General features: G+C 49.9%; 1 protein-coding gene across 16 annotated transcripts in view; it reads left to right on the top strand.

Annotated features, from left to right (window-relative positions):
- syne1b (spectrin repeat containing, nuclear envelope 1b) overlaps positions 1–26,506 on the top strand; it is a 667,652-nt gene that overhangs the window by 551,619 nt on the left and 89,527 nt on the right. For all 16 annotated transcript variants that reach the window (XM_038805568.1, XM_038805603.1, XM_038805543.1 and 13 more), the window contains 3 exons: positions 1,540–1,665; positions 1,885–2,040; positions 25,957–26,115. In XM_038805568.1, coding sequence (XP_038661496.1) covers positions 1,540–1,665; positions 1,885–2,040; positions 25,957–26,115 — 441 coding nt within the window. The remainder of the gene's footprint in view (positions 1–1,539; positions 1,666–1,884; positions 2,041–25,956; positions 26,116–26,506) is intronic.

Raw genomic sequence — 26,506 nt, 5'->3', positions numbered from 1 at the left:
CTGCCCATACGATCACTCTAGTAACGCTGCCCAGGTGATCAACCCAGGAAGCTCTTGTTCACCCTCCTGCTGATTGTCATCTCTTGCTCTCTCTCTTTGCTCTGCTGCGTTTGAGTACACGCTCCCCCTCCCCCACCCTACCCACCATGAGGAGAGGATGGCATAGTGGTGGTGTTTCTTTTAAAAAATCATTCACAGCATGTGGGCGTTGCTGCCTGGGCCACATTTATTGCCCTTCCCTGAGGGCAATTAAGAGTCAGCCACATTGCTGTATGGCCTGGTGTCACATATAGGCCAACCCAGTTAAGAACCACAGATTTCATTCCCTAAAGGCCATTAGTGAACCAGATGATAATCGACAATGGTTTCATGGTCATCATTAGACTATTAATTCCAGATTTTTATTTATTGAATTCAAATTTCACTATCTGCCGTAGTGGGATTTGAACCCACGTCCCGAGAGTCTGGCCTACATGTGACTCCAGATCCACATTAATGTAGGTAACTGCTAACTGCCCCTCTGAAATGGCCGAGCTAACCACTCAGTTCATGGGCAACAAATGCTGACCTTGTCGGCAACGGCCAAATCCCAATAGAGAATTTTTAAAATTTCTCTCTCCTCCCATGCTCCCTCAAGTAGAAGACTGGGAGCCACTCTCTGGGATCTCTAGCTGTGCCCACTGACGCCAGTGTACTTGCACTATGGCTGCCGGGTGGAATATGGAGGTAGAAGTTCAAACCTGGCAGCATTTCCCCTGGTTACAGGACACTGCAAGAATCTCCCCCTGTAAATATGGAAGCTGGTGTGTCCTCCAATTAGAACCAAAGTGTGATAGAATCCCCATAGTGCAGAAGGAGGCCATTCGGCCCATCGGGTCCAAACTGACACTCTGAAAGAGCACCCTATGCAGGCCCACTCCCCTGCCCTATCCTCACCTAACCTGCATATCCGTCAGGCAATCTTATCATGGCCAATCCACCTAACCTGCACATTTGTGGACTGTGGGAGGAAACCAGAACACCCGGAGGAAATACACGGGGAGAAAATGCAAACTCCCCACAGTCACCCAAGATCGGAATTGAACTGGTGTCCCTGGTGCTGTGAGGCAGCAGTGCTCACACTGCCATCGTGCCACTCATGGTGCACCATGCCAAGGTGAATGTTGGTATTGGAATGCTGGTTTAAATGCTGATGTTGTGTGCCAGCTGTGATTGACATTAATTAAACACCACACACCCACAGGTTTGCATATCATGAAACAAGTTGATTGGGCGTTTGAACAAAATCACTTTTCATTTGAGGAAAAAAGTGGGCATGGCCATAATGAAATGTCTTCCGTTTGAATTGCAAAGCGCAGATGGTAGCTCTCCCCGTAAATACTGCATTATGTTTGGCGAACATAAGCCCAGCAGCTTATTGATTGAGCTCTATCCACTGCAACCCAATAGTGTGGCTGGGATGAAATCTATCGTTTTAGCTTGTACGCTGACTCAATCCCTCTGAAAGTTCCTATTTAATATCATTGATTCCTTTCCAAGGACTGGGAGCGGTGTGAGAAAGGAATCGCAGTTTCTCTGACCAAGCTGAGATCTTTCAAGAAAAAGCTTTCACAGCCACTGCCGGATCATCACGATGAGCTACACACCGAGCAGATCCGATGCATGGTAAAGTTATATTTTCTGTTTCATTTAACACCAATATTTCATTACCCAGTGTCATTTTGAAACTCAATCCTATGCAGCTTCTGTCCAGTTGGCTTTCTGACTAGCAGCTAGTGCTAACTTGATAAACTGTGTGTAATAGGAGCCACTGACTGTCCCTTCGCAGCTACAGTAACAGAGCCACCAGATCTCAATGCAAACCGTTTCATTCTGTTGCTGCAGGAACTGGAAAGCTCCTTTGGAGGTTGGACCGACGACCTTGCCCACCTCTCCTTTCTGAGGGAGACGCTCTCCAGCTACATCCGGGCCGATGACATTTCGCTCCTGCAGGAACGGATCGAGCTGCTGCACAGGCAGTGGGACGAGCTGTGTTACCAGGTAAAGGCATTTGCTGCTAACTGGGTCCCTTCATCCCCTGCCAGTGGTATTGATCTCTCCGCTGGGATGCATGACAGATCAGCCCTCTTCAGCTCTCCAGCAGTGTCAGGGTGCCAATGTAATCCAACAATCTATCTTGAAGTTTAACCTTTGATTCCTTTTTCTGTAAATTCAATGATTTGTTTTATCTTCCAACCCTGCTGTACTTACAAGGGAAGTCATTGTTTGCGAGTGTTGATAGTCATTTTTTTTTCATTTAAAAAATAAATAAATGTAGAGTACCCAATTATTTATTTTCCAATGAAGGGGCAATTTAGCATGGCCAATTCACCTACCCTGCGCATCTTTGGGTTAGGGACACTGGGAGAATGTGCAAACTCCAGACGGACAGTGACCCAGGGCCGGGATTTGAACCCGGGTCCTCGGCGCCGTAGGCAGCAGTGCTAACCACTGTGCCACGTGCTGCCCCCGAGTGTTGATAGTCATGACTGATTTTTGTACAGGACCACTTTTAGTGTTCCTTCCTCTCCTGTTTTAAGACTGGAATCCCCCCCCCCCCCCCCCCCAATCATCATGGGTGTCCCTGCAGCAGGGCCAACGAGCCATTGAACTCTGTTCACATCGGTGCGACTGCAGGGCCTGGAAAATTTCAGCCCAAATTTTTATTTGCTAATGCACAGAGTGTGGAGCCTGAACTCTAAGCAAACCCTAACCTCGGCCATACAGGACAAGCCCACTTTTTTCAAATATAATTGTCGATGCTTCTCAGTGTTTCCGAATCTCGACCATTCCAACATGCCCTTTCCCTGTTGGTGTAATGGCTGTAGCTAAATTGGCATTGCTCTTTCCTCTGAGTAAGATATTGTCTCACTCCGTCGGTAACCAGTCTGATGCTCCAATGCAGTACGGAGTGAGTGTCGCACAGTTGGAGGCGCTATCTTTTGGAGGACATGTTAAAGCGAGACCTTTTCTGCCCCCTCGGATGATGGTACAGTATCCCATGAGGCTATTCGTGGATGGAAAAGGAGAGGCTTCCCCAGGGCCTGGCCAATATTCATCCCTCAAAAGCCGGTCTAACTCGGCTTTGAATAATTTCAGTAATCCCGCCTCCACTGCTCTTGAGGGAAGATAATTCACAGACTAACGACCATGTGAGAGAAGAAAATGCTCTTCATTTCCATCTTAAAAGAGAGACCTCTTATTTTTAAACAGCCTCCCCTAGTTCTGACCTATCCAAAAAAAAACCTCAGGTTATCTTATATGTTTCATTGAATGATGTGTAGAACGCGCCCCAGTGAAGTGCTGAGATTTTGTTTGCTGATCAAGAGAGAATGGCCTGGATCGTGCGAGGAGCTGTGATCACCGTCGGATTGCCAATCTGCTCGATCCAACCCCGGCTTCACGCTGCTGCACATTACCTGCCAGGCCTCCTGAGCCTGGATTTATCAGAAATATCCGGAGAAATCCATCGCAGTACAGCAGAGTCTGGGCACAGCACACACAGCCTTTTTACAGCACTAGCTGTCGTATGGTCAGTTTAAAGTTCCAGTTTGAATCTTAGTGAATGAATGTTAATGAGTGGTTGAATAGAACATAGAACAGCACAGCACAGAACAGGCCCTTCGGCCCTCGGTGTTGTGCCGAGCATTGTCCAAAGCCAAGATCAAGCTATCCCACTCCCTGTCATTCTGGAGTGCTCCATGTCCCTATCCAATAACCGCTTGAAAGTTCCTAAAGTGTCATACTCCACTATCACAGCAGGCAGTCCATTCCACACCCTAACCACTTTCTGAGTAAAGAACCTACCTCGGACATCCCTCCTATATCTCCCATCCTGAACCTTATAGTTATGCCCCCATGGAACAGTTACATCCACCCGAGGAAATAGTCTCTGAACGTCCACTCTATCTATCCCCCTCAATCTATCTCCCTCATCATTTTATAAACCTCTATTAAGTCGCCTCTCATCCTCTTCCGCTCCAAAGAGAAAAGCCCTAGCTCCCTCAACCTTTCCTCATAAGACCTATCCTGAAAACCAGGCAGCATCCTGGTAAACCTCCTTTACACCCTTTCCAATGCTTCCACATCCTTCCTATAATGAGGTGACCAGAACTGCACACAATATTCCAAATGTGGCCACACTAGGGTGATGTACAGTTGCAGCATAACCCCGCGGCTCTTAAACTCAAGCCCCCTGTTAATAAACGCTAGCACACTGTCGGCATTCTTCACGGCTCTATCCACTTGAGTGGCAACCTTCAGAGATCTGTGGACATGAACCCCAAGATCTCTCTGTTCCTCCACATTCCTCAGAACCCTGCCGTTGACCCTGTAATGCGCATTCAAATTTTTTCTACCAAAATGAATCACCTCACACTTATCAGGGTTAAACTCCATCTGCTACTTTTCCACCCAGCTCTGCATCCTATCAATGTCTCTTTGCAGCCTACAACAGCCATCCACCTCATCCACTACTCCATCGATCTTGGTGTCATCAGCAAATTTACTGACCCACCGTTCAGCCACCTCCTCCAAGTCATTGATAAAAATCACAAATAGCAGAGGACCCAGCACTGATCCCTGTGGTACACCGCTGGTAACTGGTCTCCAGTCTGAAAATTTTCCATCCACCACCACCCTCTGTCTTCTATGTGATAGCCAGTTACTTATCCAATTGGCCAAATTTCTCTCCATCCCACACCTCCTTACTTTCTTCATGAGCCGACCATGGGGAACCTTAGCAAAAGCCTTACTAAAATCCATGTATACGACATCAAATGCTCTACCTTCATCCACACTTAGTTACCTCCTCAAAGAATTCAATCAAATTTGTGAGGCAAGACTTGCCCTTCACGAATCCGTGTTGACTATCCCGGATTAAGCTGCATCTTTCCAAATGGCCATAAATCCTATCCTTCAGGACCTTTTCCATTAACTTACCGACCACCGAAGTAAGACTAACTGGCCTATAATTACTTGGGTCATTACTATTCCCTTGCTTGAAAAGAGGAACAACATTCACCACTCTCTAGTCCTCTGGCACTATCCCCGTGGACAGTGAGGACCCAAAGATCAAAGCCAAAGGCTCTGCAATCTCATCCCTTGCCTCCCAAAGAATCCTTGGATATATCCCATCTGGCCCAGGGGACTTGTCGGCCCTAAGGTTTATCAGAATTGCTAATACATCGTTCCTCAGAACATCTACCTCCTCCAGACTACCCGCCTGTATCACACTCTCATCCTCAAAAACATGGCCCCTCTCCTTGGTGAACACTGAAGAAAAGTATTCATTCAACGCCTCTCCTATTTCTTCTGACTCCATGCACAAGTTTCCACTACTGTCCTTGACCGGCCCTACCCTCACCCTGTAATAGCTGAGTGGATGAATGAGTGAATGGCTAGGGTGGGTGATGTGAGGGAGTAAGTGGGTGAGGTGGCAGGAGGGTAGGATGACAGGCAGATAGGTAGCAGGTGGATGAGGATGGCGGGGTAGTTGGGGGGCTGGGAGAGGTCAGTGGGGCGTCAGTTCTGGAGTTACACAGGTGTCAGATTTGGGTTTTTTTCTGTCCAAGGTCTCCTGGGTAACTATTCAGGTAGTAAATTGGAACTGTCTGAAGTTTCCGACTGTAAATCCGAGTTGGAGATATTCACGGATGGTCCCCGGGAACAGGGGAATGACCCATTGGGGGTTGACACTTCCCTGGCACTTCCCACATTGGTCAGCGGATCAGAAACTTGACAGGGTCCTGATATGCATCCCCGGTCGTATGTGTGATCTCAGACAATCCAGTGATCCCGGCCCAGGTCACTGTCCATGTGGTGTTTGCACATTCTCCCTGTGACTGTGTGGATCTCACCCCCACAACCCAAAAGATGTGCAGGATGGGTGGATTTGCCACGTTAAATTGCCCCTTAATTGGAAAAGCATTTTAAAAATTTTTTTAAATCTGAAAGTAGGCATGTTTCTTGACAATTAGCCTTTTGGCCAAAACATTGAGCAATAGTTAGCAGATTAAGTTGCATCCAGCATGACAATAAATGTCAGTCGATATTTCAAGTGGAGAACGTAATGAGGAGCAACATCTTAAAAGGAACAGAACCAGGAGGAAGGAGAGAGACACAGCAACACACATGGGGCGGGATTCTCCAGTCGGCGACGCTGAAATAGCTTTTGGCAATCGGCCAGAGAATACCCGTTTACGACCAAATCGGGGGCGGCGCTGCTTTCGCAATGCTCCGCCCTCTCCAAAGCAGTGTACTCTAGGAGTACGCCGCGTGCCGTATCGATGGCCTCAGGACATTGCCTGAGGCCCACCTCCCGATGCCCCGACCGGCCGGGTTCCCAACGGCGTCGGTCGCGTGGGTCTCATCCATCGGGAACTCGGCTTGGTGCCTGCGGACTCAGTCCAGCGACGCCACAGTCGGAGGAGGGCTGATCCGTAGACAGAGGGGACTTTGCCAGGGGCTGGGGGCACTGTTGGGGGGTGGTCTGAGGCGCACGGGCCTGGCCAAAGGGGCGGCATTATTTTGCAGGCCGGGTACGCGAGTGGCTGGCGCCATGTTGCACGGCGTGGCCGCTGCAGGCCTCCGTCGTGCGCTTGCATGGCCACGGGCCCGGTAATTCTCCAGGCCATAGAGCCGGGTTCTCTACGCTGCCTGCCTGCTAGCCCCCAGCCAAATGGAAGATCAGTGGCCGTTTTGCGCTGATTTGTCAGTTACAAAACACCACTGGTTCCACCCCTGCGTCAGGACATAGCCTCAAAATCAGAGAATCCAGTTCATGATCTAGAACATGCTCGTGTATCAACCTTCCTGCATTACAACAGTAACTACACTTCAGAAGTATTTGGTTGGCTGTAAAACACTTTGGGATGTCTTAAGGTTGAGAAGCGAAAATCCAACACCGTCTTGTTTTATTCCTTTGAGATGCATTCATCTTAAGATGCGTTAGTACACCCATTTTAGCACTGGCACCTCTCGTTTAGTTTCTGATAATGCAAATCTCTCCTAAACCAAAGCATTCAGAATTCCCAGAGCCATTACAAGGTCCACCCGGACTCATAATCATGGAGAATCCCTTAACATCTGGCTTTGGGGAAGCAGCTGGCTGTGCAGATGTGTATCAGAATCTTCCACTGAAGGGACAGGCCTCGCACAGTGTAAACAAGCATAGACTCCTGAAACCATCCCATAGAAGATTTGCGCTGGGTTCATTAGCTTCTGGTTTAAGTGTGTAGGAACATCCATGGCCGTTCAGCCCTGAGAGCCTGTTCTGCCATTCAATGAGATCATGGTAATTTGAATTTTAATAACCTTGCCTAGCATAATTCTGCCACCCTCAGATTTCCACTGTCCTTTGTGTGGAGACCTGCTTCCTGATTCCACCCCTGAACGACCCAGCTCTGATTTGAAACTTCTGACCCTCTGTTCTGTATTCTTTTGCTAAAGGATGCAGGGTGCGAGTTTGCAGCCTGGGCACTAGCCAGGCATCATCATGAGCGGGACGGGGAAAATGTGGATAACCGTTGACTTTGGACGTCCTGTCCCGCCCATGACAACACCCGCTAGTATCAGGGCCACAAAATACCGTCCATAGTCCCTCTGATCCTTTGAATGAATGAGCCCAAATGCTTAAAACTTACTTTCTGATGATCTTGAAGGAGATTAGAACCAAAGTTGCAGTATGACTGCATGGCAACTGCAGGGCAGCATGGTGGCATAGAGGTTAGCACTGCTACCTCACAGCGCCAGGAACCTGGGTTTAATTCCGGCCTTGGGTAACTGTCTATCTGGAGTCTGCACGTTCTTCCCATGTCTGCGTAGGTTTCCTCCGGCTGCTCCAGTTTTCTCCCACAGTCCAAAGATGTGTAAATTAGATGGATTGGCCAAGCTAAATTGCTCCTTAGTGTCCAAAACGAACCCTAAACGATTAGGGTTCTGGGGATAGGCTGGGGGTGTGGGCCTGGGTGGGATGCTTTTTCGGAGGGTTAGTGCAGACTCGATGGGCCTAATGGGCTTTTCCTGCACTGTAGGGAATCTGTGAATCAAGTGCCACCTAGCCTTTAAGCATCTTGAAGACCTTAATTAGATCATCCCTGAACATATTCAAGGCAATACAAGCTGTGTCTCTGTAATTGAACATCGTACTTTAACCCTGTTAATCCCAATATCCTTCTGGTGAATCAGTATTCCGCTCCCTCCAAGACCAATATGTTCTCGGTGTAGTGACAGGACTGGAATGCAGTGCTCAAAATGGGACCTAAGCAGAACTTTATATCTATCACATAATTTCCATCTCTTTGTAAATTGTTACTTTTTATACTTTTCCCCATTCCTGAACAGAACAAAGGCAGCATAATATTGCAACCCGAGTACCCGATGATGAGATTGTCTTCTTTTTCTTTCTTTTGATGCTAATAAATGCAGCTTGCTTCAGCGGTAACACCTTCACCTGTGAGTACAAGGTTTTGGGTTCAAGTGCCAATCCAGAGATTTAAACTCAATCTCGGCTGACACTCCAGCGCAGCCCTGAGGGTGTGCTGCACTGTTAAAGGTGCTGCCGTCTTGGGGAAAGACCTCGTCTTTTCTCAGCCCTATTTCACAGATGGCCAGGGGAACCCTCTCAGTGTCTTGACCAAATTGTGGCCCTCAGTCTGCACCAAAACAAAATGACCTGATCATTATGGAAGTGCTTTCTGTGGGACCTTGCAGTACACAAAATGGCTGCCACACTTTTACCAGCAGTACAACAGTGACCATGGACAGAATCCTCTGCTCTCACTGATGGAGAGCTTGGAGATGGGAAGGGCATTTAATTATGGAGAGTGGTGCCATATCTGAACTCTGCCATCTTCTCACTGATGGAACCATCCATTCAGCGAACACGTGTAGTTGGATCTGAACAGAGGCTTTAATACACTTACAACAGAGCCAGCCTATTCATCGTTGAACTCCAGATGACTGGCAGGCTGGCTCTAAGGCACTGATCTTTATACATCGGTCCCGGGGGAGGAGTCCTGGGCGGAGCCAAGGGAGGAGCCCAGTACAAACTCTTGCGTACTCCCAGAGCGACTCCCCCTGGTGGTCGGATAGAGCAACTGCACTTACAATGGAGGATAGTGAACGTATATACACGGAGTTATATTGGCAACTATATACAGCATTGATCTTACAACGGGTAGATAACGAACATATATACATGGAGTGATATTGGCAACTATATATAGTGTGAATCACATTCACCCCTTGTTAAAAAAATCAAGTTCGGCGGGGGTCAAAGAGTCAGTCTGTCCGGTGGACGAATTGTCCGTTTTGATCTGCGGAGCACTGGGGTTGCAGCCTCTTGCGGTGGCTGTGCGGGCATCGAGGTCTTGGGTACGGTTGCCGGCTCCGGGGCAAGTCTTGTCCGAGCCTCATACACCTCCTGGTCGAATGGAGACTGGGGGGGCGGGCTGGTGCTGGCGCTTGGGACTGGTGGGGTGAGCTCGCAGAATCGGGGGCGCAAGGGGGCGGCCGCATAGGGAACAGGGAAAGGAGTTCCTCGGTGTGGGTAGATGGGGGGCTGGAACCAGCGGGTGCCAGGTCCCGGAGGGATACTGTGTCCTGGCGACCGTCCGGGAACTCAACAAATGCGTACTGTGGGTTGGAATGAAGCAGGCGCACCTTTTCAACAATGGGGTCGGTCTTGTGCGCCCTGACCTGCTTCCTTTGGAGAACGGGCCTGGCGTCCTCAGCCACGCCGGAAGTGAGACCCCTGTGGTAGTGCCCCTGGAAAAAATCAAGAGCCGCTCGTGAGGGGTTTGGTTGGTAGCTGTACACAGGAGGGATCTAATTGCGTGGAGCGCGTCAGGGAGGACTTCCTGCCATTGGGAAACTTGGAGCTTTCTGGACCTGAGGGTCAGTAGGACAGTCTTCCAGACCGTCGCGTTCTCCCTCTCCACCTGCCCGTTCCCCCTGGGGTTGTAACTGGTAGTCCTGCTCGAGGCGATGCCCTTGTCGAGCAGGTACTGACGCAGCTCGTCACTCATAAAGGACGCACCCCGGACGCTGTGCACGTAGCTGGGGAAACCGAACAGGGTGAAGACACTATGCAGGGCCCTAATGACTGTGTGGGAGGTCATATCAGGGCATGGAATGGCAAAAGGGAATCGGGAGAACTCGTCTATGATGTTGAGGAAATAAATGTTCTTGTTAGTGGAGGGAGTGGCCCTTTGAAATAGATCGCAAGGCGTTCAAAGGGTCTAGAAGCCTTGACCAGGTGGGCCCTGTCTGGTCTATAGAAGTGCGGTTTGCACTCCGCACAGATCGGGCAGTCCCTGGTGACCGCTTTTACCTCCTCGTTGGAGAAAGGCAGGTTTCGGGCTCTGATGTAGTGGGCGAGCTGGGTGACCCCTGGGTGGCAGAGGTCATCGTGGATGGCTTTTAGGCGGCTGATTTGCGCGCTGGCGCATGTCCCGCGGGATAGGGTATTGGAGGGCCCGTTGAGCTTCCCAGGTCGATATTTGATATCGTAATTGTAGGTGGAGAGTTCAATCCTCCACCGAAGAATTTTGTCATTTTTAATTTTGCCCCTTTGCGAGTTGTCGAACATGAAGGGGAACCGTTGGTCGGTAATGAGCGTGAACCTCCTACCTGCGAGGTAGTGCCTCCAGTGTCGGATAGCCTGCACGATGGCTTGTGCTTCCTTCTCGACTGAGGAGTGTCGGAGTTCTGAAGCGGATAGGGTACGGGCGAAAAATGCAACGGGCCGCCCTGCTTGGTTTAAAGTGGCTGCTAGCGCTACCTCTGAGGCGTCGCTCTCAACCTGAAAGGGAGTGGATTCATCCACCGCCCACATGGCTGCTTTGGCGATGTCCTCCTTGATGCAGCTGAAGGCCTGGCGCGCCTCAGCAGACAGGGGAAATAGTGTGGCCTTGAAGAGTGGGCGGACTTTGTCCGCAAATTGGGGGACCCACTGGGCGTAGTACGAAAAGAGGCCCAAGCACCTTTTGAGGGCCTTGGGGCCATGGGGCAGGGGGAGTTCTAAGAGGGGGCGCATACGGTCCGGGTCTGGGCCCAGGACTCCGTTCTCCACGACGTAGCCGAGGATGGCTAGTCTGTTTGTGCGGAACACGCATTTCTCCTTGTTATATGTAAGGTTTAATTTTTGGACCGCCTGGAGAAAACGGTGGAGGTTGGCGTCGTGGTCCTGCTGGTCATAGCCGCAGATGGTAACATTGTCCAGATACGGAAACGTGGCCCGCAGCCCGAACTGGTCTACCATTCGGTCCATTGCTCATTGGAACACCGAAACCCCGTTAGTGACGCCGAAGGGAACCCGGAGGAAATGGAAGAGGCGGCCATCGGCCTCGAACGCCGTGTAGTGACGGTCCTCCGGGCGGATTGGGAGCTGGTGGTATGCAGACTTCAGATCCAGCGTGGAAAATACCTGATATTGGGCGATCTGGTATACCATGTCTGCGATTCTGGGGAGGGGATACGCGTCTAGGAACGTAAAGCGATTGATGGTCTGGCTATAATCGACGACCATGTGGAATTTTTCCCCGGTCTTGACGACCACCACCTGAGCTCTCCAGGGACTGTTACTGGCCTCTATGATCCCCTCACTGAGCAGCCTTCTGACCTCCGTTCTGATAAATACCCTATCCTGTAGGCTGTACCGCCTGCTGCGGGTGGCTACCAGTTTGCAATCTGGGGTGAGGTTGGCGAAATGAGATGGGGGGCGATGCGCAGCGAGGCGAGGCTGCAGATAGTGAGTGGGGACAGGGGCCCGCCGAAGCTGAGGGTGAGACTCTTGAGATTACATTGGAAATCCAAGCCTAAGAGGAGTGGCGCGCAGAGGTCGGGCAAGACATACAGTTTAAATTTGGAATAGCTAGCGCCTCGAATCGTTAGCGTTGCTGTAGTGCGGCCTTGGATTTGCATGGAATGGGAGCCCGAAGCGAGGGCGATAGTTTGGTTGACGGGATAAATAGGGAGGGAACAGCGTCTTACCAGCTCTGGGTGTGTGAAGCTCTCTGTGCTCCCAGAGTCGAAGAGGCACGACGTGTTGTACCCGTTGATCTGGACCTCCGTCATCGAATTTCTCAGATGCTTGGGGCGAGATTGGTCGAGGGTGACCGTGTTGAGTTGCGGGCCGCGTGGTGGGTGCCCGGGGGAGTCGAATTCTTCCGATCGGGCGTCCTGTCGAGTAGATGCCGCTGCGTTCTGGCGAGTTTGATGCAGGAACACTGCGCTGAGTTGCGGGCCATGTGATGACTGCCCGGGGAGGTCGTACTCCTCCGATGAGCTGTTTGAGTCTGGGGATGTAGCTAGGGCCCGTGGATCGCACGTGGAGGGTGGTGATGACGATGGCGTCCAAGATGGCGGCCCCCATGAATTGCAAGTGGCCGGCCGCATGGTGGAGGTTTGCCAAGATGGCGGCCCCCATGGATCGCACGTGGTGGGAAGGGGCGGAGTCTGAGCGTAGGCCGCAGCGTTTCGGGCCCCGCGGGCCTGCTGGTGCTGGGGGGCGATGTTTTTGGACTGTTGGGGTGTTGAGGGCTGGGGCCCTTCTGCCGAGGCACACTTTAGCATAGTGGCCTTTCTTCCTGCAGCTGCTGCAGGTCGCGGATCGGGCTGAGCAGGGCTGCCGCGGGTGCTGGCTTTGTCCACAGAAGTGGCAGGCTGGAGCAGTTGAATAACTGGTTTGGGGAGCTGAATAGTGGCAGGCTGGAGCAGCTGAATAACTGGTTTGGCGAGCTGAGTAGCTGGCTGGGGGAGCTGAGTAATTAGCTGGAGCAGCTGGATAGTTTGAGTAGTTGACTGGGACAGTAGGGCGGCCGGCTGTGGCAGCGCGATAGCTGGGGGGCCTTGCGGCACAGGCTTGGGGGTCCTCAGGTCGGGGGCCCATGCGGGGTTAGCAGAGTCCGCGGGAAATTAGTTGAGGCTGCGGAGGGAAACTTCCATTGTGATAGCAGCCTCTACGGTAGTCTCTAAGCCCTGGGCCCCATTTTCTAATAGTCTCTGGCGTACATAGCTAGATCGAAGGCCCGCTACAAAAACATCCCGCACAGCAAGCTCCCTATGTTCGGCCGCGGTTACGGCCTGGTAATTGCAATCATTTGAGAGATTGTTCAACTCGCATGCAAATTCAGCTAAAGTTTCATAAGCCCGTTGTCGGCGAGTCATGAACACATGGCGGGCAAAGACCTTGTTTATGGGCCTAATATACATTTTGTCCAAAATCGCCAGCGCTGCGGTGTAGGAACCGGCTGGATTTAGTTGTGTAGAAATTCTGTGGCTGACCCTCGCGTGCAGTAGGCTGAGCTTTTGTTCCTCCGTAGTTTCAGCGGTGCTGATTTCGGCCAGGTAGGCCTTAAAATATTTCAGCCAGTGGCAGAAGGTTTCTTTCGCCTCTGCATCCTGCCTCTGCGTCCTTGTTTTAGAGCGGATTCCATGCTTTACTTCGGCAGCTTCTTAAGTGTATTACATTGATGGAACCATCAATTCAGTGAACACGTGTAGTTGGATCTGAACAGAGGCTTTAATACACTTACAACAGAGCCAGCCTATTCATCGTTGAACTCCAGATGAACTGGCAGGCTGGCTCTAAGGCACTGATCTTTATACATCGGTCCCAGGGGGAGGAGTCCTGGGCGGAGCCAAGGGAGGAGCCCAGTACAAACTCTCGCGTACTCCCAGAGCGACTCCCCCTGGTGGTCGGATAGTGCAACTGCACTTACAATGGTGGATAGTGAACATATATACACGGAGTTATATTGGCAACCATATACAGCATTGATCTTACAACGGGTAGATAACGAACATATATACATGGAGTGATATTGGCAACTATATATAGTGTGAATCACATTCACCACACTCACCTCTGCCAGAATTAAGTTGTTAGTAGGGTGAAGGCCCGTGGGTGACCCTCCCGCCATCCCTGCCAATTGAGGTCTTTAAGTGCCAATTAATGACCACTTAAAGACCTCAACTCGCCATTGCTGGTATTAACCCAGCAACAGACGGGGCTGTCGCCAGCTGGCACACACAACAGCTACAGCTGGGTGAGGCAGGGAGTGGGGTGGAGTTGAGGGGGCAGGCCAAATTCTTTGATCTAAGGCACTCAGTGCCTGCTCAGGGGACTTGAAATCGGGGGGAACGGTGGGACACGGAGAGGTGCCCCTCACCCTGCAACCTGCAACCTGGAAATTCACACTCCCCACCCTTTCCCTCTTGGATTGTACCGCTCTCTGAATCTGGGACTCGGCTGACTCTGTTCAGCAGCAGCCACGGCCTCCCCAGTGACGCTACTGAGCGCAAGAAGAAGGCAGCGACTCTCGGTTTGGCGAGATTTCAGCCCCGACTTATTGATTCCAGGGTAAGACCAACCACTGGCCTAACCACTGCCTGATTGGCTTGTGGATCGGTGGGCCTTCTCAAAACGAGGCTGCATTGATCGCTAATCAGGTCTCCAGCAGGAGGGCAAGACTCTCAACACTTCAATAAGATTCTGCCCCTTACTTCTAAAAGTGCATCATTGGCTGTAAATCCCTTTGAGGTGGCCATAGCCTATGAAAGGCTCTAAGTGCAAGTTTGTTCTTCTTTTCCAATATGTTTTAATCCCTCTTGAAATTGTTCCATTTAATACTAACAAAATAATTCCATAAAATAATACATCACACATTCTTCCTTGCAAGAGGAATTGAGCACAGGAGCAAGGGTGTTTTACTGGGCGGTACGGTAACACAGTGGTTAGCACAGTTGCTTCACAGCTCCAGGGTCCCAGGTTTGATTCCTAGCTTGGGTCACTGTCTGTGCGGAGTCTGCACGTTCTCCCCTTGTCTGCGTGGGTTTCCTCCGGGTGCTCCGGTTTCCTCCCACAGTCCAAAGATGCGCAGGTTAGATGGATTGGCCATTGCTAAAATTGCCCCTTCGTGTCCAAAGGTGTGCAGGTTAGGTGAGGTTGAAGTGATAGTACGGGGGAGTGGGTCGAGGTAGCCTGCTCTGCGGTGCAGAGCCGATGAGCCAAATGGCCGTCTACACTGTCGGGATCCTATGTAGAATTCCACCTTAAACTTAAACATGTCAAGAGTACTCCTAGTGCAAAGAAAATCCACATGTTTTTTTTTTCTTTTTTTGTTATAAATTTAGAGTACCCAATTATTTTTTCTAATCAAGGGGCAATTTAGCGTTGACAATCCACCTATCCTGCACATCTTTTGGGTTGTTGGGGCTGTCATAATATACACACAAGTATATGATGAAAAATGAAAATGAAAAATGAAAATCGCTTTATTGTCACGAGTAGGCTTCAATGAAGTTACTGTGAAAAGCCCCTAGTCGCCACATTCCGGCACCTGTTTGGGGAGGCTCGTATGGGAATCGAACCGTGCTGCTGGCCTGCTTGGTCTTCTTTAAAAGCCAGCGATTTAGCCCAGTGAGCTAAACCAGCTGATGGTGCATAGACAGACACTGACTGACACACTGAAAGACCAATCAACACACAGAACACAGCAGCCAATCACCAGACAGGACACGGCCACGAGAAAGCCAGAGGGCAATAGTTTTCCCGCTCTCTCGGGATGCAGCCTCTGAGACAGCCAGAGCCCGTGATCAGCAACACGAACATCTACCATGTGCTAGCGGTATAGTCTGGTCAGGTTAGCCTCAGCTCTCCAGTCAACCTAACATAGTGCCAACCCACAGTGCAAGTATGTTTAACAGCTCATAGTTAAATAAAATAGAGTTGTACTTCTACAAGTGTTGGTAGCCTGTCTCTCTCACAGTTCTGGTAAACGCAGCCCTCGCAGACCCAACACACCATGGTACCAGTACGTGATGGTAGAGTTTGATGGACCTACCCTGAGATAATCTGCCTTCAACCAGCGATCAGCCATCCGGTAGTATGGACAGCGTCCGCCCTCCCCCGCTGCTCCGAGTAGTAAGGGTGTGGAATGCCCTGCCTGCAACAGTAGTGGACTCGCCAACACTAAACGCACTCAAATGGTCATTGGATAGGCATATGGACGATAAGGGAATAGTGTAGAGGGACTTTAGAAGGGTTTCACAGGATGGTGCAGCATCGTGGGCCGAAGGGCCTGTACTGCGCTGTAATGTTCTATGTTCTATGTTCTATGCTCCGCATCACCGGCAACCTCGGTGCCAACTGGAAGATTTTTAAACAGAGGCTTCAACTGTACCTCGAAGCCACCAACCTGGAAGCTGCCTCAGATGCCAGAAAGATTGCTCTCTTTCTTTCCATGGCCAGGGACCACGCCATCCACATTTTTATCTCCCTCACATTCGCTGAAGGTAAGGACAAGTCCAAGTTCAAAACAGTCCTGCTCAAATTCGACAGCCACTGTGACATCGAAGTCAACAAAAGTTTTGAACGTTACGTCTTTCAACAGCGTCTGCAGGGTAAGGATGAACCTTTTCAATCTTTCCTAACCCATCTTCGCATCCTCGCGCAATCCTGCAATTACCGCTCCACCTCCGATTCAATGATCCGCGGCCAGATCATTTTCGGTATGCACTCGGATCCCCTACGCCAGCAGCTCCTCAAAGTGAAACAGCTCACCCTCGCTATAGCCATCGAGACCTGCGTTCTGCATGAGCACGCCACTAACCGATACTCGCACATTCAAGCGGCAGAGACGGCGTGGCAAGGCCCCCACGATGCGGAGAGGGTGCAGGCCGTAAAACAGCTCGAGGGCCTGAGCCTGGATGAGGGCAGCCATTTTGCGCGCTTTTCCCGGGTTCCCGCGCATGTGCTCAACGACCGAGGGGACGGCGAGGCCGAAGACCGAACTGCGCAGGCATGCACTATGTACGACCGCACCGCGCATGCGCAGTGGCGCACTGAGCGTTCTGATGTCACGACGTGCAACAACTGTGGCTCCTCCCACTTAAAGCGGCAATGTCCCGCGAAATCTCGACGCTGTCTCCAGTATGACAAGCTTGGCCACTACGCAGTCCTGTGCAGGTCTGCTCAAACACCTATCTCCCGTCGCTCCCAGCAGCAGCGCAGGAACGTCCGGACCGTACAACAACCGGTCATAGATTCTGACTCCGACATGATTCCAGACCCTAACACCGAGGATCTCAAATCCCCATTCCGGGTGGGCATTATCACCATGCACACAGTGCTTCAAAAGAAAAAGGCCAAGCCCTTCCCAGTGATGAGCATTGATCTGGACGATGAGTGGTGTGCCACCCTTACGGTCAACAAATCTCGCATCCAATTCAGGCTGGACAGCGGCGCTTCAGCCAACCTCATTGCGCGTTAAGCCGACCATCCTTCCATCCGCCTGCCAGCATCTCGACTACAATGGCAATGCCATTGCTGCCAGTGGCTTATGCCAGCTTGTGGTGTCGCACCATTCCTTAAAGGCCACCCTGCCCTTCGAGATTGTAAGGTCTACCAAAGCTTCCCTGCTCGGTGCTCAGGCATGCAAGATCCTAAACCTCGTCCAACCATGCATCGCATGACGCCGACTTTCAGGCACAACTGAAGAACACGATACCACAGAGCCTTCGAGGGCATGGGCACACTACCATACACGTACAAAATTATTTTAAAACCAAATGCCACCCCTGTGGTTCATGCACCCCGCCGGGTGCCGGCGCCCTTCAAGGACCACCTCAAGCAGCAGCTGCAGGGCCTCCAGGACCAGGGCGTCATATCTAAAGTAACGGAACCAACCGACTGGGTCAGCTCCATGGTGTGTGTTAAGAAACCATCAGGGGAACTACGCATTTGCATCGACCCCAAAGATCTGAACCGTAACATCATGAGGGAACACTATCCTATCCCAAAGCGCGAAGAACTCACCTGCGAGATGGCCGCGCCAAATTTTTCACAAAGCTGGACGCCTCCAAGGGGTTCTGGCAGATACAACTTGACGCATTCAGTCGGAAGCTCTGCACCTTTAACACCCTATTTGGCCGGTATTGTTACACCCGGATGCCATTTGGCATCATCTCAGCCTCTGAGGTGTTCCACCGAATAATGAAGCAAATGATGGAAGGCATCGAAGGGGTGTGGGTATACGTAGATGACATCATTGTCTGGTCTACCACCCCGCAGGAACACATTGACCGCCTCCAACGCGTCTTCCGGAGAATCCATGAGCATGGCCTCCGCCTCAACAGGGCCAAATGCTCCTTTGGTCAAACAGAAATTAAATTCCTCGGCGACCACATTTCACAGTTTGGTGTGCAGCCGGATGCTGACAAGGGGTCGGCCATCAATGCCATGAAGACACCGGAGGACAAAAAGGCGGTCCTCCGCTTCCTGGGAATGGTCAACTTCCTGGGGAAGTTTATTCCCAACCTCGCATCTCACACCACGGCTCTCCGCAATCTTGTGAAGAAAACCACCGAATTCCAATGGGTCCCCGCCCACAAGCAAGAGTGGTGTGAACTCAGGGCGAAACTCACCAAGGCCCCGGTACTGGCATTCTTCCACCCTGCCAAGGAAATTAAGATCTCCACTGATGCGAGCCAGTCCAGCATTGGAGCAGTGCTCCTCCAACGCGACGACTCCTCCTCATGGGCTCCAGTCGTATACGCATCACGTGCAATGATGTCCACCGAGCAACGCTATGCGCAAATCGAAAAAGAGTTCCTGGGCCCCCTCACGGGAATTGTCAAATTTCATGACTACGTATATGGACTCCCCAAATTTATGGTCGAAACAGACCACAGGCCACTGGTCAATATTATACAGACGGACCTCAACGATATGACACCGCGCCTGCAGCGCATCCTCCTTAAGCTCAGGCGGTACGACTTCAAACTGGTCTACACCCCGGGTAAGGATCTCATCGTCGCCGATGCACTCTCCCGATCCGTAACTACGCCCTGCGAACCGTCGGGCTTCGTGTGCCAAATTGATGTTCATGTTGAGTTCTGCGCATCTAACTTGCCCGCCACGGACGAACGACTCATCCACATTCGTCGTGAAACAGCCAAGGATCCTTTGCTCCAACGCGTCATGCACCATCTTACAGACGGGATGGCTCAAGGGCCAATGTCCGCAATTCTACAACATCAAAGATGACCTGGCGGTGGTAGATGGAATTCTGTTAAAGTTGGACAGGATCGTCATTCCGCACAGCATGCGGGAGCTCGTCCTTGAGCAGCTCCATGAGGGTCACCTGGGGGTGGAAAAGTGCCGACCGCGGGCCCATGAGGCAGTGTACTGACCTGGCATCAACCAGGACATTGCCAATGCCGTTCTTAACTGCCCGACATGCCAATGGTTCCAGCCAGCTCAGCCAAAAGAGACCTTGTAGCCACATGAACTGGTGTCATCCTCATGGACCAAGGTTGGCATTGATCTTTTCCATGCACTAGGCCGGGACTATATCCTCATTGTGGATTACTTCTCTAACTACCCAGAGGTAGTTAGGCTGCATGACCTCACATCGACAGTGGTCATCCGTGCGTGCAAGGAGACATTTGCTCGCCATGGCATTCCACTCATGGTCATGTCCGATAATGGCCCGAGTTTTGCAAGTCAGGAGTGGTCCAACTTTGCCCAGCGGTATAATTTCACGCACGTTACCTCAAGTCCCCACTACCCCCAGTCGAATGGCAAAACTAAAAAGGGGGTGCACATTGTCAAACGACTCCTGTGCAAAACGGCTGATGCGGGATCCGACTTTTATCTCGCGCTACTTGCCTACAGGTCAACTCCTTTGTCCACTGGCCTGTCCCCGGCCCAATTGTTAATGAACCGCACATTAAGGACGACGGTGCCTGCAATACACATCCCGGACCTGGACAACTTTCCGGTCCTGCGAAGAATGCAACTGTCTCGGGCCCAGCACAAGTCGGCGTATGACACCCACGCCACAGATCTCCCTGCTCTCGCCCCTGATGACCAGGTTCGGGTTCAGCTTCCTGAAGGTGGCTGGTCTGCCGCCGCTGTGGTAATCAAGCAAGTGGCCCCCAGGTCGTTTCTGGTTCGTATGCAGGATGGCTCTTTTCTTCACCGTAATAAGCGGGCTCTGCGGCTGCTTCCACGCTCGCTGCCAGATCGTGATGCCCTGCCTCGCCCTCAGGACAGGCCCTTCCAAGAGCTCGCAGATCTACCTCTTCTGTTGCCACCCTCTGCGACTGACACAGTCCCGCCATGTTCCGGAGCAGGTGGCCCCCGACCCACCCTTGAGGCAGTCAACCACAATTCATCGCCCACCACAGAGACTGAATTTATGAACTGCCTGAATTTATGAATTGACTAAATTCATGGACTGATTGTTTCGTTACCCTGGTTCTTCGTTCGCTCGTTTGTACATACTGTTATTTATATCCTGTGTTTTGTTACATACAATCTATCTGCGCTAGACACCTTCCTGTATAAATATGTTAGAATTTTTGTATATAGTCATGTAAATATGCTCTCCACATAGTCAGGCACATTCACATACCACACTATTTATTGCCACGTACACATACTTTTTTCAAAAAGGGGGAGATGTCATAATATACACACAAGTATATGATGGTGCATAGACAGACACTGACTGACACAATGAAAGACCAATCGACACACAGAACACAGCAGCCAATCACCAGACAGGACATGGCCACTATAAAGCCAGAGGGCACTAGTTTTCCCGCTCTCTCGGGATGCAGCCTCTGAGACAGCCAGAGCCCGTGATCAGCAACACGAACATCTACCATGTGCCAGCAGTATAGTCTGGTCAGGTTAGCCTCAGGTCTCCAGTCAACCTAACATAGTGTCAACCCACAGTGCAAGTATGTTTAACAGCTCATAGTTAAATAAAATAGAGTTGTACTTCTCCAAGTGTTGGTAGCCTGTCTCTCTCACTGCTCTTGGAAACGCAGTCCTCGCAGACCCAGCATACTCAACACATCAGGGGCGAAACCCACGCAGACACGGGGAGAATGTGCAAACTCCACACGGACATTGACCCAGGGCCGGGATTCGAACCCGGGTCCTCAGCGCCATAGGCAACAGTGCTAACCACTGTGCCACCACGCTGCCCCTTCGAAAATCCACATTTTATCGGGATGAAGGGCAGAAGGAATTATTTTTTTTGACTGGGTGTTTCTTTCAGATAATTCGCCCCCATATAACGGTCTGCAGTGTAAGATAAGGAGAAGGAGGTGCACATATATAACGCCTTTTCTGACTACAGGATGACCCACAGTACTTTACAGTTAATTAAGCACTTTTGAGGTTCAGACACTGTTATAATGCAGGAAACCCAGCAGCCAAATTGCACACAGCACGTTCGCACAGACAGCAGTGTAATAAATAATCAGATCATCTCTGTTTAGTGATGTTAGCTGAGCCCCTGGAACCATAACTGTCTGACCGCAAGATGGTTGAGCGTGCTGCCACTGAATCCAGGCTAACATCCGTTCCGTGGCAGAGAGGAGAGGAATAAAACAACCTTGATTAAATCTCTGTATGATGATTTGTCGAACGCTGTGGCAATGTGATATCACATTGTTAAAATATTTCTTAAAAGCGAATCGTCTGAGATGCAGAAAAGGTCTCCAGTTTCCAGCACCAGCCCCAAACTGTGCTATAGATAAACAATTTTGTAAAATTATTTGTAATAATAAAAGCACAAGGAGGTTTTAGGAGGGCCAAGCTATGCCGCGTCACCACCTTTCGGAATGTTAGCAGCAGGGAGATCTGCCACCTCCGTTATGTTCTGCTGCAGTATTTGCATCAAACGACAGGCCGCAGCAGGAAGTGGTGTTAATCTCTGAACCTGCAGAGCGTCACCTGACAGCAAGATAGGAGGAAGCTGCTGTGAACAGGTTCGTCTAGAATGCTTTGCCGTGTGGCTCAGCTTTTACAATGTAGAGCCTGTTGTGGGAATTAGATCTAGCAATTAGAGCAGGCGCACGCCTTCTCAATACTGTAGCTTCAGTGATGGGACAAGCCTCCGATAAGTAAGGCTTAAAGACCAACGGGTGTTACAGATGACTGCCAACAGTATGTTTGCTAGAGTGGCACTCGATTTCCTTTTGGGTTAAATATGACTATAGACGCCTCTACTTCCTGTCAAATGCTTAAAAAGCTGCGTACACTATCGGGTGATCGATATTAAGTGTCTCGGTTTGACATATTTTAATTCGTACATTTAATTTTAATGAGAACACAAATCTATAATTAATGCAAACTGAGGAGCCCAGGCTGATCTCCCCATGTCTTTAAAAATAAGGATTTTTTTTTTGGACATATTGATCCAAGTTAACTTTGTGCTGTATTGTAAACCTGCTGTTCACTTGGATGTTGGAAAGATGATGGTTTGTTGCAGATGAGACCCACGTTGTATTGTAATAAAATCAGAAAATGTTGGATAAATTCAGCAGGTCTGGCAGCATCCGGGGAGAGAGAAACAGAGTTGACATTTCCAGTACATTGACCCTTCTGCAGAACTGTAGAGGGATAGAAATGTGATGATTTAGGGTGGCATGGTGACGCAGTGGTTAGCACAGTTGCCTACGGCACTGAGGACCCGGATTCAATCCCGGCCCTGGGTCACTGCCCGTGTGGAGTTTCACATTCTCCCCATGTCCGCGTGGGTTTCACCCCCACAACCCAAAAAGATATGCATGGTAGGTGGAGTGGCCACGCTAAATTGCCCCTTATTTGGAAAAAAAATAATTAGGTATTCTAAATTTTAAAAAAATGTGATGATTTATATACTTGCGGTGCGGGGGAGGGGGTGCAGAATGGAAATTCAGTGATAGGCCGGAGCTAAGGAGAGATTGGCAAAGATGTCGTGGACGTGGGACAAAGGGGTTGTTAATGGTGCCATGAGGGACTGAAAAGTGTTAATAGTGGCAAAGGTAGGATAGCAGAATGTGTTAATGGGAGAACGGAGGTCAATGCTCGGGGTGGGGGGGGCAACACTGAGGAACAAATAACAGTGGCCATGTTGGGCGAGGGAGGTGGGTTGGTAGAGTTGGGGAAGCAGGACTGGGCATTCAAACGCATTTCCTGTGATATCCGTGTTACTGCCACACGGATTAGTAAAGGAAATCAATTTGTTTCTCTTTGAAACAAAAATATTTCCAATTACATTTGTAGATTACCTGTGGGTTTTTATTGCAAGTTTGTAATAAGGGCTGGAATTCTCCGACCGTTGGGAATCCCATTTCCCGCCTGTGGGTTTCCCGGTGGCAATGGGTGGCTTCAATGGGAAGTGGCGGAAGAGAGAATCCCGCCGCCAATGAACAGTGCCGGATTACTGGAGAATCTAGCCCAAGGTACCGTAGGTTCAATCATCCCGACACAAATGTCAATTTGTGTAATTAAGCAATGCTTTGCCTTTAACATATGCTTAGTAACATTTTTGCATTAGAAAGCTTAACAACACTAAAAAACACTGAGACTGGCTCCAGGAGGTCACTCGAGAGGGTCTCCTGATCACCCTATGCAACTTCAGTAGATGGCCAACAAATTGGGTACGAAGGATGTTTTGCTAAAATGGGCAGCACGGCAGCACAGTGGTTAGCACTGTTGCTTCACAGCTCCAGGGTCCCAGGTTTGATTCCCGGCTTGGGTCACTGTCTGTGCGGAATCTGCACGTTCTCCCCGTGTCTGCGTGAGTTTCCTCCGGGTGCTCCTGTTTCTTCCCACAGTCCAAAAAGGTTAGGTGGGATTACTGGGTTACGGGGATAGGGTGGAGGCGTGGGCTTAAGTACGGTGCTCTTTCCAAGAGCCGGTGCAGACTCGATGGCCCGAATGGCCTCCTTCTGCACTGTAAATTCTATGATTCTACGACTGGTAGCAGGGTTATGTGGAGAGACTGGGAAATTTGGGAATGTTATCCATTGAACGGTGAAGAGGAGATTTAATAGAGATGTTCAAAATGGTGAATAGCTTTGTTAAATGGGTTAGTACTGGCAGGGGGACCGAGTAACTCAAGAACGCAAATTTAAGTTTGCCAGAAGGAAAATTAACCTTTATTTTTGCGTGCAGTTATTATGATGTAAATGCACTGTCTGAAAGTGTGGGGGATTTTATAGTGACTTCCAAAAGAGAAATGGAAATTATGTTAAAAAGGTAAGGTTTACAGAACTCTCGAAGTGCAGGAATGACGGACTAATTGGATAGCTTGTTCAAAGAGCTAGAACAAGTATGTTGGGCCAACCAGCCAACGTCGGTGCTGTTATTTTACATGGCCGGGTTTTACAGCCCCTTCGCTGGTGACATCTTCCAGTCCCGCTGACATCAGTGGAACTTTGAACGACTCGCTGCATTCTCTGGCCCCACCCTCACCACAACAGGGCCGTAAAGCACCACCCTATGATGAAGCGCCACTGACAGGTCAACCAGAATTTTGGCCGATCAAGCCATGGTGATGTGGTGATTGTCCCTTTAAGGGCAACACAGCAGAGTATGGGTCACCTGGCCTGGGTGACCAATCGGGACTCAGACCGGGGAATCACCCCAGGGGGAGTTCTCTTCGGCAGGAGGCATTCCAGAACTAGCTGCTCTCGTAGGTCCTTGTAAATAAATCCTTGGTTATTCACAAATGAATTCTCAAAGTGTATCATTACAGGGACCAACTTGGAGGGTCCTGTACCCACCAACTGAAAAATCTAGGTGTATATGCTCATGCTTCCTGTCATATGAAAATGACTTTAAACCAATTGCAAAGTGAATGTTTTTCAATGGAGCAGACAAGTATCAGCTATGACTCATTGGGTAACGTTCTCACTTTTGAGTTGTGACGTTGTGGGTTCAAACCTCCTTTTAGAGATTTGAGTCTGTAATCCGAGTCAACACTTCAGTGCAGTGGTGAAGAATAGTTTCAAAGTGAAATACAGTTTTCACGAAGGGCCTTGATCCAGTGAAGGGACAACATGTGGAGACTCTCCAGTGACTGGTTCTGCAATCTGTTTACAACCACCTTATAGAGGGGGCACAGCAGTTTATTCTTGAGTTGAACCTGTAATTACAGCACTTCATATCCACGTTCAACCTTCATCGTCAGATGACTGGTTGTGTGTATCACCGCCATCTCTGAAAGCTTCCCCGAAAAACTGCTGGAAGAAACATAATTTGTATTTTCTAAAATCCAAGGCCTTGTATCAACGGCTCCAAGCTCTTTGATGTTAATGTAAAAACCGTAAGAACTAGTGAATCTCTTTTTAAAATTCAATCTTGGATTGTTGGCATCCCTAATTCCCTTCAAAAAGGTGATGGTAAGCCGCCTTCTTGAACCGCTGCTGCTCATGTGGTGTAGGTATACCCACAGTGCTGTTAGGGAGGGAGTTCCAGGACTTCTCCCAGTGACGGTGAAGGAACTGTGCTATATGCCCTGGGCAGGAGGAGTGTGACTTTGAGGTGATGTGTTTTCATGTATTTGCTTGCAATTGCCTGGTTAGGTCATGGGTTTGGGTGATGCTGTTGCAGGAGCCATGCCGAGTTGCTATAGCGGTCCGCACTGCTGCCACTGTGTGCCGCTGGTAGAGGGAGTGAATGTTTAAGGTGGTGGACAGGGTGCCATTCAAGTTACCCGAGGTGGTATAAAATTTCTTGAATTTTGTTGGAGCCGCACTCATCTCGGAGAAGTGAAGATTATTCCATCATCCTCCTGACCTATACCCCTTAGGGGTTGTGAAGAGGCTCTGGGATGTCGGCAGGTCAGCCACAGAACTCCCAGCTTCCAAGGCATTTGTGCAACTGGGGCAACTTCCTGGAAGGAAGTTGGCTGAGCATCAAGCAAAGTGGTACGAGGCACTGTTTAATTCAGAATGTGGCTCGATTATGTTGTAGGTGTGGGGGAACCATTGTGCTGCTCGATCGGTGTTGAATTTGTTCTGTTAGCAGAATGTAATATTAGTAAATTAATATTTCATGCGTATTTGGAATTTGCTTTTTGTAGCGTGCATTAATATGATCTTCCTTTCTCTGTAAATATCCAGGTCTCATTACGCAGACAGCTGGTAACAGAGAAATTGAATGAGTGGGCGCTGTTCAACGAGAAGAACAAGGAGCTGTGCGAGTGGCTGACTCTAATGGAGAGCAAAGTATCACAGAACGGAGACATCAGCATTGAGGAGATGATTGAGAAATTGAAGAAGGTAAATCCTGAGACTTACCCAAAATGCTTTTGGAACAGTTACGAAACCCTGTTAATTTTGACGCACATCTCCCTTGTCAGTGTAGAGATGTGAGCGCCATGTTTCCCATCTGCCCTTCAATAGTTCAGAATTTATTTTTAACGCCAAAAACAAACTGACTGCGTTATCCCGGCTCTGGGTCACTGTCCGTGTGGAGTTTGCATGTTCTCCCCGTGTCTGCGTGGATCTCACCCCAACAACCCAAAGATGTGTAGGGTAGGTGGATTGGCCACGCTAAATTGCCCTTTAATTGGAAAAAAAAAGAATTGGGTACTCTAAATTGATTTTTAAAAAAATAAATGAATACATTTTTAAAAAGAAGCGCAGGTTTGGAGGTCTTGGTGAATGGGAG

The sequence above is a fragment of the Scyliorhinus canicula genome, chromosome 1 (genome assembly GCF_902713615.1).
Source record: "Scyliorhinus canicula chromosome 1, sScyCan1.1, whole genome shotgun sequence".
In the NCBI taxonomy this organism is placed as follows: domain Eukaryota; kingdom Metazoa; phylum Chordata; class Chondrichthyes; order Carcharhiniformes; family Scyliorhinidae; genus Scyliorhinus; species Scyliorhinus canicula.
The sequence above is the reverse complement of the archived record's forward strand: the minus strand, read 5'-3'. Positions and strand labels throughout refer to the sequence as shown.